The sequence below is a fragment of the Drosophila novamexicana genome, unplaced genomic scaffold, assembly GCF_003285875.2.
Source record: "Drosophila novamexicana strain 15010-1031.04,08,12 unplaced genomic scaffold, DnovRS2.1 tig00001058-arrow-arrow-pilon, whole genome shotgun sequence".
Lineage (NCBI taxonomy): Eukaryota > Metazoa > Arthropoda > Insecta > Diptera > Drosophilidae > Drosophila > Drosophila novamexicana.
The window spans coordinates 267964-279807 of NW_020824836.1; the positions used below are offsets into that span (position 1 = coordinate 267964).

Below are 11844 nucleotides of genomic sequence, written 5' to 3' on the forward strand. Positions count from 1 at the left end.
AACTAAGTATTTAAACGCTAATAAATAAGAATAAAAAATAAAAAACAAATCGAGCAGACATATCAACAGCTAAATACCCCTATATATATATATATAGATATATCTTTAAGGAGGCATACATACAGGAAAGACTTCAATTGCATAGGATTATTTAATTAGGGTTCTATTTAATATGCAGCTACTTCGTTTGCCTTTTCATTTCTCTTCTTCTTCTTCTTTTTTGTTAACAATATTTACAGTTTCCGACAGGGCCTTAATCTCGTCTTAAAAAAAATCGCTCGTTTGCTTACAACATGATATATAGTTATATACCGTAATAGATGTGTATATATATATAATCTAGTAATTAATGTAATAGATATTTAGCGTTCTTTTCTTTTTGCCAAACACGCGCGTTTTTATGTTTCTCCCATTTAGCTTTTTCCTATTTTGTCGCATTTAAAATTTGTTTTTGTTTGCCTTTTTTTTTGTTTTTTTTTTTTTTGTTGAAGTAAACATAAAAATCGAGGAAGAATCTGAACGATAACACTTGCTGCTGCCTTAAACACAAACTTTACAACAAACTCGTATAGTAAATCCTAGACTCTGGCATACATTGAGGGCTAGCATCTGGCCTAACCCTCCACCATCCGCTCCATGCCCAAATCGCACTGTTCGATAACCAGACGTGCGATGCGCTTTATTTCGCAGTAGGGACTCTCGTGCTCGATCAGCTCGGTCAGTATCTGTATGCCGTTCTCCTGCTCCACCAGCTGGCAATATTTATCCGGATAGACCTAAGGAGTATAAGAGACGCGATATGAGTCACTAATGAAGAACACTCAACATTCGTTTAGACTCACCTGGGTGAGATTGGCCAGCGCCCAGACGGCCCAGTGCTGGCATTCGGGCGTCTCATAGCAGCGCACCAGACTCAGTATGGGCTCAAAGCTGCGATAATTGATGTTGCGTTCGCTCTTGATGTTCCAGCGCTGTATGGCGGCCACCATGCGTTCGAGGACGTGTTGTCGTGTTGGCGTTTTGATGGTCCACGCATCGGCGCCATCGGATGCAATGTGCGCCAGCACTCCAGCCGCATTGTAGCTGACCTGGAAGCGCAGTTGGTTAGCATTGTCATTGGCTAGTCTTCCACCATGATGACCCACCTCGATGCCATCGCTCAATGAATCAAGCAGGCGCGCAAACACCTCTATAAACTCCTGTGTCATCAGTTTGGGACGCAGCCATTTAACCTCGGCCACATTGCCCAGCAGTCCCATCATGTTTCTCAATAGCTCGTCACGATCGGGAAATGTCTGCGTTGGGTAATATTATGCATTTAAAATATCGTTTAGATTGAGATGATGTTGTGGCTGGCTCACATTTAAACACTTAAGGAAATACTCCATTCCGCGTCCATCCAGAAATTTCTTACAATTAATAGCAGTCTCATCGGTTACATTCCACATGGTTGACCACGCCACCTCCATGACATCATCGAACACCGAACGCGTCAGCCGATCCTTGATCAGTGTCAGCATTGTCTGCATATATAAAATGAACACTCGATTAAATATGGTTTGCATATGGAACATCATCTGGTTGGTATACGCTTACGCTGACCACGCCCAACTCGCCGAGAAAAAGCTTCTGTCTGCCATCCACCTGGCAGGCGAGCGTGTTGAGCAGATAGATGGCAATGCGCTGAACGAAGCCCTCCTGCTCCGTTTTGGACACACCATGCAGGAGTATTTTAATGAGGCGTTCGTACTCGAACAGCTGTGGCAATTAAATAAGTTAACAATTAGTTTCGGGCTGTTCAATCTTGAAGATTTAGGCGCAGTCCTACCACATCGACTGGCATGTGGAATTGCGTCAGCGTCAGATAGCCATTCCTCAGCATTGTGTCGTCCGTTAGATGCATCTCCATGCCATTGAGTAGCGTCCGAATGATGTGGTTGCGCAGCAAAGTGCCAAACTTGGAACGATCACGACCCTTTACAATGTAGAACAGTGTAGCGCTGCCGGCAAAACGAATTTCGAAATCATTCGCAAAACAAGAACCATTATATTCGACTTGATCGAATATTAAATACCCTTGTATAATTATGATTTTATATATATGTGGAAAGAGTAGTAAAGCTTTTCATTCAAGAACTCAATCCTTGACTGATTCCGATTAAAGCTTTATGATATAGTACAGACAGACGTATAGCCGGACGAGGAGTATGAACTCGGCTGATCAGAATTTCAAAATTCACAGCAAAATCATAATTATACCCTCGACTAGAGTAAGCCATAAAGAGGTCACACACCTGCCCGATATTTGCATATGCTTGAACTTCAAATGCCTGTCCATGGCGCAGAGCACAACATCCAGCGCTGTGTGTATGTCCTTGCAGTTCTCAAAGCGAAACAGATGATACAAATCATTGAGAACCTGCAAGCGAATGTATATCAATTAAGAGGCTGACTCTGTCAACTATTTGTATGTGCTCACCCTTGTCAGAAGGACGGGCCTGTCGTGGTAATAGCGCGCCGCTGTCAGTATCTGCTGCTCGTTGGCATCGCCGGCCACCTCCAGGGCGGGTATGTCATGACGTTTGCAAGCCCAGTGCGCCGTGTGATACAAGCCGAGAAACTGCAGCGGTCGCTGTGTGCGCGACGCTAGCCCTGGTATATCGGTGGGTCCAAAATGTTGCTCTGTCTTGGTATTGGCATTGGTGGACTCCTTGGTGGCGACGCCGTTGCCGGCCAAATTCGTGCCGGAGATATCCAGATGTGTCAGATGGCGCAGGTTGTCCATGAGCATGACCAGCGTCTGATCGGGCAGATCATAGGTGCCATGCCCGTTGCCCGAGCTCGATATTGAAATGTCCAGAGTGCAGAGTCGCCGCAGACAGCAGATCGCATGCAGCTGGTTCGCAATTGGCCACACATTGAACAGTATGAGCGTGTGCAGGTTGGGCAGCATGCCAAGCGCCTCCAGACTGAAGTTTGCCAGCACGCACGATGTGAGATCCAAATGGCTCAAATCCTGCAAATGGGCAAACTGCAGACGATGATGCATAACAACGCCATTGAGCACCAGACGGCGCAGATGCGGGCTGGTCAATTGAAAGTCCACCGGCTCCTTTTCATGGGGCTCCTCATTCTGCAACAGATGCGAACTGATGCCCAGTTCCAATGAGCGCAGGCTATCGCCATAATGGGCCAGCAGGTGATGTGATTGCACCGTAATATTATCGCAATACCACATGGACAAAGCAAACAATTTGTGACGCATTAGCGTCTGCAGACCTGCAGGACAATAAAACAGAGGTAAATACTAATTCAATCCAAATCGAGCCTGTGTCATAAGACCCACCTATGCTGCTCAGTGTGCTGTAGCGCAGATTGACAATCTTCAGCGAGGTGCGACGCGTATCGCTGAACAGATTTATGACCCTATCGTCAAGTGGTCTGTGGAAGCGCTGATAGTTCTCGAGGAACGCGTCGCATATCTCATTCGTGAGCACAATGCCCGCGTTCAGGGAACGCTGACCCCTGTCCGTACATCCACTGAATATGTCCAGATTGTTGCATAGCTTCTGATAAGCGATCTCCTTTAATGTTAGCGGCTCCTCGTCCAGTGAGCCATCCTCCATAAGCCGCACCTTGCAGCTCATCTTGTGGCAATGTGTCTTGTACTGATGTCTTCTTCTGCTCTGTGACTCAATGATGCTACCAACGTTCCCTGACTCAATTGTGTTGCGTTTGCTGCGGCGAGGGGGGAAACTGGAATGGTATTAGATGATGATGATGAGTCAGCTTCAGATATACTTGGGGGACAAAAACTAGAATTTTCGAATTGATCAAATCAAACATTAACTACACCGCCAACATGATGGCATAGCTGTAGGCACAGGCAAAACAAAAAAGGCAGCCAGTGTAACGTTTACGAATACGACACAAAAGGTAATTGATACAAATCTGATTAAACTTAGAGTATGCAGCTATTAATACACTTAAAATTGATCTTGTTTAAGAAATTAAAGAATATTAATGTTATTACTTTACTTCTTTCTCAATAAGATTCTTATTGCCAGTGTTCAGAAATGTCTAGGAATAACAACCCAACTTTGTTGACAAGCACTCATTTGCCCAGGATCTAACAGCGAGCAGCCAAGGACTGCCTGGCCAGAAAGCAAAATCAATCTTTGCAGAGCTTATCAGGTTATAAATAAAGAGCTCAGAATAAACTGAAAACTGCTGAAGTCATGCCACATGTGATTGTAAGGTGTTCTATTGTTTTTTAACGGGGTGCTGCCAAAGACATATTACGTAATAAGTTGAAACAATGCAACAGTATGTGTGTGTGTGTGTGTGTGTGCGTGTGTTGGAAAGCGACTGAGTGTGAGGGCCACAGGACGCGCATCGAAAGTCAACAACAACGATCGAGTTGGCAACGCCAAACTGAAGCGAACGAACGAACGGAAGCAAATGTTGGAAAATGCATACAAACATACCAATCAGTAGGCAGATATGTGCGTATTTATGTAAATAGACAAACAATAGCATTAAAATTGGGCCTGTATTGGTGCGTAGTTATTGCGGGGAAGCTGGGTGTGCGTGTGCGTCGTGTGCGACAGCCAGTCTGTGCTTATCAAGGCAAGGCCAGCGAGAAATTCGTGGCCAACATCATCAACAGACCCATTTAGAGCCCATCAGCTGTGCCTGCCGTAGACATAGCTAGCAGCAGGTGCACCACGCACACACACACACACACACAAATTGTTTAGCACAAATTAACATAGAAACAAAGGACCAACGAGATTTTCGTTTTATGTGTACCTTTTTTTTTTTTTGCTTTCAACAGCTACGCGAGTCGCGACCAGTCGTCGCTGATTGTTGCTGCTGCTGCTGCTACTGCTGCGATGTCTTTGTCAAAAAAAGCTTTAACTGGCTGCGAATGCGTTTGATTGGAGGCGCCGCACGGTTTGGAACGCGTTAACATTCCAGTTGCGCGACACAAACACACAAAAATCGTTGTTGTTCTTTTTTATTCGGCCGAATATCACTTGATTATTCACTTTTTGGCATCATATTTTCTATTTTTCTTTCATGCAATGCTTCTTCTTCTTTCACTGGGTTAACGCAAATTGATTGCTGTTAACGCAAACTACAGATCTCTGTTAAATAACAGTAACAGCAATTTGGCACTGCCAACTGGCTGCTAAGGCTAACAGCGTATCGTCTTATTGATTTCGATTTGTTTATACCGAAAAAAAATCGATTTAAAATATATATAAGTGCACAATCTTAGCTTTATGGGAAACTAGACTTTTATTGTAAGTTTTAAGCGCTCAAAATTATTAAAATGTACACTCTGTTAGTTTTGTGTGTATGCGACAGAAAAATTAACTGTTGGACGTGCTGGCTGGGAAAACACTTGCACTTTGCTTAATTTATACAGAAACTGGCGACAATTGCTTGGGATCGGGATCGGATCGTTAATACATTAATCATTATCAACATTTCAACTGCCCATATTATAGGTATTATTTAATTATAATAGATACTGTGCTCATCAATCATTGACTTTGTCCAAAAATTTACAATCTCCTTCGGCCACAATTTGTGGCTTGTGACTTGCGCGCCAAGTAATAAATAATTGTTCGTTTAATTTCTAAGTAAAAAAAGGCTGTTTGCTGCCAGATAAAGGTCCGTATCCGTATCCGAATCCGTAAGCCTAAACATACAATCGCATCCTTCTCTGCCCTCCACACTCCGGCTCTCTAACCAGACAGATCGCCTTGATCGAAGAGCGCCTGATCGTAGAGCTCGGCGACGACTCGTCGTCCGCCAAAGAAACGTCCGTGTAGCGCATCCTTGCCGCGCACCGCCTCGACGCCCGCTGAGAATTCAACAAAGATCTTGACAATAATCTCGGCCTCGTCGTCATCCTCGTTTTCGGTTTGTTTTTCGTTGAATATGATGACACGACTGACTGTGCCAAATTTGCTGCATTCCTCTTGAATCTCCTCCTGCAGCGTCTCGTCCACATCATCGGGTCCAACCATATTTCGCAAGATGATGACGCGCGAGTCCTGTGGTCGCATCAGCCTTTGCATAACCAGCTGACGTGCACTCTGGCCCTTGATGGACATGTTCTCCTGTTGCTGCAGCGTCTGCACATCGCCCTCATCCATCAGCTTCTTTTGCAGCTCCTCCTGCTGCTTCTCCTGCGCCTTCTTAATGTTCTCCGACAGATTTGCCGCCGTTGCCGCAGCATTATTGGCTGCCGCGGACAAGACGACCGGTGCTCCATTGCTGGCCTCCACCACGCCAAGTGTCACTGCTGCTGCGGCGGGTACCGCGGCTGCCAAAGCCACGGCGGGCGGCGTTGCTAGGAGCGCGGGTGGCGGTAGTGTGGGTGCCACACTTTGCAGCGTTGGTAGACCGACCGGCACGCCCAACAAACTGGGTCCGCCAAGACCGGGCGCCTGGTATATGCCCGGCGGCAGCAGTGCAGCAGCGGGCGCTGTAGGCACCGCCAGAGCAGGATGCAAGGCAGCCGCCGAGGTGGCCGCACTCACCACAGGCATGGCGTTCACTTTGGCGGCAATGCCCAGACCGGGCGTATTTTGAGACAAACCGAGCACCGCATTGCTGGCCACCGCATCCAGGGCTTGTATCTTAGCTGTGGCAGCGGCAGCAGCAACAGCTGCAGCCGTTGGCATTGTCGAATTTGTAGCAGGACACGACAGCACATTCGGCGGCGTAATCGAACGTCCAACACTGCAGAATTAGGTGAGAAGATAAGCAAATTGTGTTAGAAAAGAATGATTTTTACGCACCGCAGCAATTGGCCGCCCAAATCAAAGAGATTCATGCTGGCAATGGCCTCGTCCATGGCCTGCTTGTTGGCATACTCAATGAAACCGTAGCCCTTGTGCGTGTGCACAGATGTGCCCTGCGCGAGCTTGCAGTAGAGAATGGGACCGAAGGCCTCGAAGACGCTCTTGATGTCATCCTCCGACAGATCTGGATGTATGGAGGCCACATATATGCGATTGAAGCTCTTGGCCTCCTCCTGCACCTCGTCGATGACCTGTTGTGCCTGCGGCATATTGCTTGGCCTGCCCACCTTGATGTTGCGTCCGCCCATCAATGCCCCATTCATTTGCTCCAGCGCCAACTGGGCACCCTCCGGTATTTCGTACTCAACAAATGCGAAACCCTTGTGCTTCTGTGTGATGGGATCCCAGGACATATTGATCGATTTGATGGGTCCGAATGGTGTGAAAGCGGCGCGTATGGTGTCCTCCTTGAGCTCAAACGAGATGCTGCCCACATAAACCCTGGCGAAAGCAAGAAAAGGATAAGTTAGGCAACACATATTATGAAAAGTAATATTTCAGATACACAAATGCTCAGATCTTATCAGCTAAGCTGCACAGGAAACCAGATGCACCCAAAGACCGACTTCAATAACGCGAAGCAGCGGTCGGGCCACGAGGTTATTCACTTAATATATTCCATGTTTTGCATCATATATTGGCAAAGTCTGCGTATCTTATGCAAATCAAATCTCTTCTTTTATTACCTGCACATGAGCGCCAGGGCCTGTTGCCGCTGCACCTGGGTGCGTTGGGTGGCCAGCTGTTGTTGCTGATGGGCAAGCGTTTGCTTCATTAGGACCATCTTGATGCTCTGCTCCATGGCATACTTTTTGGCCTTGCTAACAAGATCATGCTGTTCCGAGGTCAGCTTGGGCAGAGCACCGCCGAGCAGTCCCAGCAGTGCGGACCGGGTGCCAGGTCCGAATTTCACATCGCCCGTCTGTTTCAGATCATACAGTGGCTGCGAAAGGTAGGGAATTTTCGTGTCCGCTGACTTGCCTAGAATTGGGAGGACAGATTAGTGTATCTCATATGATATGATGACAATGGGCTCATCATCGAACCGATCAGCGCTAAGCGGATCGTTTAAGCAATTTGGTTTTTTATACGACTTTTTTCTTTGATTCGTTTTGATTTGATTTTTGTTTTCTTTTTATGAGGTCTGTGTCGACTCCAGCAGCAGCTCGAGACCAGAGTTGGCCCAATTGCTGTGACCATCACCAAGCGAGGAGGGGCACAGCAATCGGGCCAAGGCAATGGTGCGCGAGTTGGCATTTGAAGCGACACAAACAAAAAACCGATGCCTGCAAGAAAGATAAAAGACAAAAAGGAAAAAATAGAAAAAAAATCATTAATCATAATCAACAGTTTTGCTGGCCGGCGAAGAAACTACATACATATATTGTAGTAGTTTATACATATATGTAACTGTGTGTGTATGTGTGCGTGTGTGTTTGTGTGCGTTCTGGAGAAGATCTGGAACTGCTTGTGCGCGGGCCAATTGCCAACCGGCAGATGATTCAGTCACAGAGATTCGAGAGGCTACAACACAATATGACAATTAAAAGCTGTCGATGCACATTACTCGTTACGTTTAAATGCAGTATTTTTTTCAAACTGTTATCGTTTATCGGTATTTTTTGCGTACTAACAACACTTAGTATTTCGTCTTTTGCCTCGTTAGTTTATGTTTTTGAATTAAATAAATGATTTGAATTTACGTAAATGGATATAGGATATTGCCTGACGGACTGCAAGGCATTTGATTTGTCATTCGTAAAAGCTGGAAAATGCAAGATTAAAAAGAAAGCACCCGTAAAAATAAGACATAAATTAGCCTAATATTTCTAAGTATACGTAGGCTGTGCTAATAAAAGTACGACTGTGTGTGTGTGTGTGAGTGGTGTGTGTGTGTGTGCGTAGATTAGAGATAAATGCAGTTATAGCGAGTATATCAATCGAAATATCATTTAAAGCTCTTCCAACGGACATCCAGCCGGCAAATCGTCGCCGCACAAATCGAAACCAAAGAAGAAAATACCCAAGAACTGTGCACACTGTAACAAAAAATAGGTTCAACACCCCAGGGCTTACAAAACGAACTGAAGTCAAAATTCAATAGTTATCAACGTTGTGTACAGTGTTGGAAAGCTGGCATAACGGTGTGCACAATTCCTGTAAATGTATTATAAAAATAGAAATTATAAGCGACCTTATATATGTGCGTTTCGATACGGTTTCCATGAGTTGGGGGCGTGGTATATTGACTTGAAGGGTCACACATTACATTGCTCAGTGATAAAAAAGAGAAAAATAAAAAGAAAACAAGACGCTGAAACGATAATAAGAGCAACAATATGTTTTTAAGTTGGTTAAGTTTTTCCGCCGTACCTTAATCATGTTGTGTGTGTGTGTGTGTGTTGGTGTGTGTATGTATGTGTTGTGTGTGATTTTGTCATATATATGTGTATGTACTATGTGTATATTTTACTTTAAATATTTCACGTTGGGTTTTTGATTGCGCGGCTAACTAATAAAGCTTCTATATATTTTAAATCATTTGGAGATCACATATAAATATGCATAAATTTATATACATATTTAGATTTAACAGTAGCTCTCTTTGGCCTATCGGACAATTTGTTGATTTGTTATGAATAACAAGCAATAATTATGTGTTTTTAATAATTAATTCATTCCCTTTTAAAAAGTGATGTTTTTCAATTTGGAAAATATTGTCTTCATTTGGTACATTTGCAATTTCAAAAATTAACGTCACTTTTAACTACTGCTCAACACTGACACTCACGAAATTTTCAATGGTCGTGACACGAAAAGACACGCGCCCAACTTCAATGTTGATAATTAAATATAGTAAAAAAAAACAATAAAAAAAACGACTAATTCTGGCTGTGGGGCGGATCAGTCCAACGCGTTGTCGCAGCACATATGAAGGCGGGAGACGGAGACGGAGGCGACGACGACGACGACGACGAAGCAGCTCGAGTGCGGGAACCGCGACGTGGACGTTGAAATCGGCAAAAAATGTTGTTAAAAGCAATTAAATGCAATTCGTTCCCGTATCGGGTGCTGATGTATCTTGGTAGTAGCAGTTGTTATTGGCAATACTCTATTTTGGGGGGCGGCATCTCTTGATCGATGTCAATTCTTGATAGGCGACAAAAGAACCAAGTCGTTTGGGCGGAACAAACATAAGAAAAAAACGCTTACAAAATAAATGAAAAAAAAGAAGAGATATATAGAAGAAATAGAGAGAGAATAGAGAGAGAGAGAGAGAGAGAATATAGAGAATAGTTATATGCTTTTTTGATTAGTTTTGTTTCGTTGCGTTTCGCAGTGTTGATGCGGCGAGGATTCACTGTACTCATATACACGCTGCGGGCTGGACCCTAGTTAAATGAAAAACTTCATTTTTGCAACCTGTTGTCGAGCCAACGCTTCGATCTTATGTTAACGCATTAATTATATTAATATATATTATGTGACTTTGGTGTATTTTTTTTGTTTTTGTTTTTCGTTTTGATTTTTGTGCAACGCACTCTCTCACAATGACGACACATATCGATACTTTGTATGGACAGTTGAGTCGGATTCGAGTAGGAATCGATTCGCAATTAGTTTTGGGGATCGCGTGTGGTTTGGACTGAGACTTGACTTGTCTGTTATTGTTTCGTTTCGTATTCATTTCGATTTGGTTTTCGTTATTTGTTTGACTCTCACCTCACCTCACTTGAGATCATCGTGCGTTTATGAAGTCTGCAATTACTTAAGCAGAACAAAAAGAAAAACCGATTATTTAATAGCGTCTGTGCTGGCCCTTAAAATGCAACGAAGTAGTAGAAAATAGAGAGAGAGAGAGAGAGAGAGAGAGAGATGTGTATGCAAATGTTTATGTTTTCAGAGAAAATATAAAATTTCAACCAAAAAAAAATATGATATATATATTTTCCTTTTGTTTGATTTGTGGCCTGGCATTTCATTAACCTACATATATATATTTATTTCTCTTTCTGTTTTATGTGAACTTACGCATATAAATATATATATATACATAGATATATATACTCTGTATATACTCTATAGATACATACTTATGCATATAAACAAGTTGACCCCTTCTCCCACCCCGCCCGCAACAAGACAAAACACTTACCCGAGTCCGAGCGTGAACGCTTTGTGACTGGCATCTCGCCGATATCGCGCTGGTCATCCGAACGCGGCGATCTGGAGGCTCTGTCGTTGCTGCCCTGCAAATGCAAAAGAAAAAAACCCCAAAGCGAAGGTCACTGGATTAGTAAACGTATGGCAAGGTACGCGGAACGCGACGGCACAAGCGAGGCACGATATATATGTATGTATGTAGATACACACGGGCGCGAGCTGTCGACTTTTAGAAGAATGCTTGTGCCTGTGCCTGGCAGTATATTTTCAACTTTCAACAAGCGTAGCCAACTACGATTTGACTTTATATAAAACGCACATTCACAGATGAGTTCAAACGCACAAGTTAATGCAAAAAAAAAAAAATAATTGCAGGGCACGCGCTTCGGCAGCGGCTGCGGCAGCCACGCCAAGCGCAAAGTCGAAAAACAAGCTAAATAAACGACAGCAATGTGGTTGTTACTGTTTTGAACATACCATCCTATCTAGTTGCACAAATTTAACTTTATTTATGTGTATTTGGCTGGGTATATATGTGATTTAAATACAAGTTTTATATTTTGCGAAAATTTGATGTGACGTCAAGAAAAATGGATACGACGAAAAGTACTTGCGTTGTATCGATAGTGCTGTCGCAGCCAAGTATCGATGCTTGTTTTTTTAGTGTTGAGCAATGGTGGTGCATCGATATTGCGTTGGCTATACTTATCGATATTGGTCACGTAGATCTTAGACATCGATATTAGAAATTTAATTCATTTTAAAATTCGTTAAAGTGTTTGGTTCGTCGGTTAAATTG

At 43.8% G+C, this 11844-nt stretch overlaps 2 protein-coding genes across 5 annotated transcripts; both read right to left on the reverse strand.

The window, feature by feature from the left end:
* Nucleotides 1-470: 470 nt before the first annotated feature.
* On the reverse strand, nucleotides 471-3858 carry LOC115765808 (protein zer-1 homolog). Of its 2 annotated transcripts, XM_030709524.1 has the most exons (9): nucleotides 3347-3856; nucleotides 2480-3279; nucleotides 2295-2419; nucleotides 1829-2000; nucleotides 1597-1758; nucleotides 1362-1523; nucleotides 1146-1295; nucleotides 843-1088; nucleotides 471-776 (listed from the first exon to the last, which is right to left on the reverse strand). In XM_030709524.1, the coding sequence occupies exons 1-9, from the start codon at nucleotides 3645-3647 to the stop codon at nucleotides 615-617; spliced, it is 2280 nt and encodes a 759-aa protein (XP_030565384.1). In that variant the 5' UTR covers nucleotides 3648-3856; the 3' UTR covers nucleotides 471-614. The 2 variants fall into 2 exon arrangements, with proteins under 2 accessions (XP_030565384.1, XP_030565383.1); XM_030709523.1 differs by having other exon boundaries at nucleotides 843-1295; nucleotides 3347-3858.
* A 1637-nt stretch (nucleotides 3859-5495) lies between these two features.
* LOC115765834 (poly(U)-binding-splicing factor half pint) lies at nucleotides 5496-11630 on the reverse strand. Of its 3 annotated transcripts, XM_030709558.1 has the most exons (5): nucleotides 11523-11630; nucleotides 11038-11131; nucleotides 7568-7862; nucleotides 6819-7322; nucleotides 5496-6759 (listed from the first exon to the last, which is right to left on the reverse strand). In XM_030709558.1, the coding sequence occupies exons 1-5, from the start codon at nucleotides 11523-11525 to the stop codon at nucleotides 5757-5759; spliced, it is 1899 nt and encodes a 632-aa protein (XP_030565418.1). In that variant the 5' UTR covers nucleotides 11526-11630; the 3' UTR covers nucleotides 5496-5756. The 3 variants fall into 3 exon arrangements, 1 of the variants encoding a protein (XP_030565418.1); XR_004018152.1 differs by lacking the exons at nucleotides 5496-6759; nucleotides 6819-7322; nucleotides 11523-11630 and adding an exon at nucleotides 10610-10649 and having other exon boundaries at nucleotides 7780-10031; nucleotides 11038-11508; XR_004018153.1 differs by lacking the exons at nucleotides 5496-6759; nucleotides 6819-7322; nucleotides 11523-11630 and adding an exon at nucleotides 10605-10649 and having other exon boundaries at nucleotides 7780-10031; nucleotides 11038-11508.
* Between the last annotated feature and the right edge of the window lie 214 nt (nucleotides 11631-11844).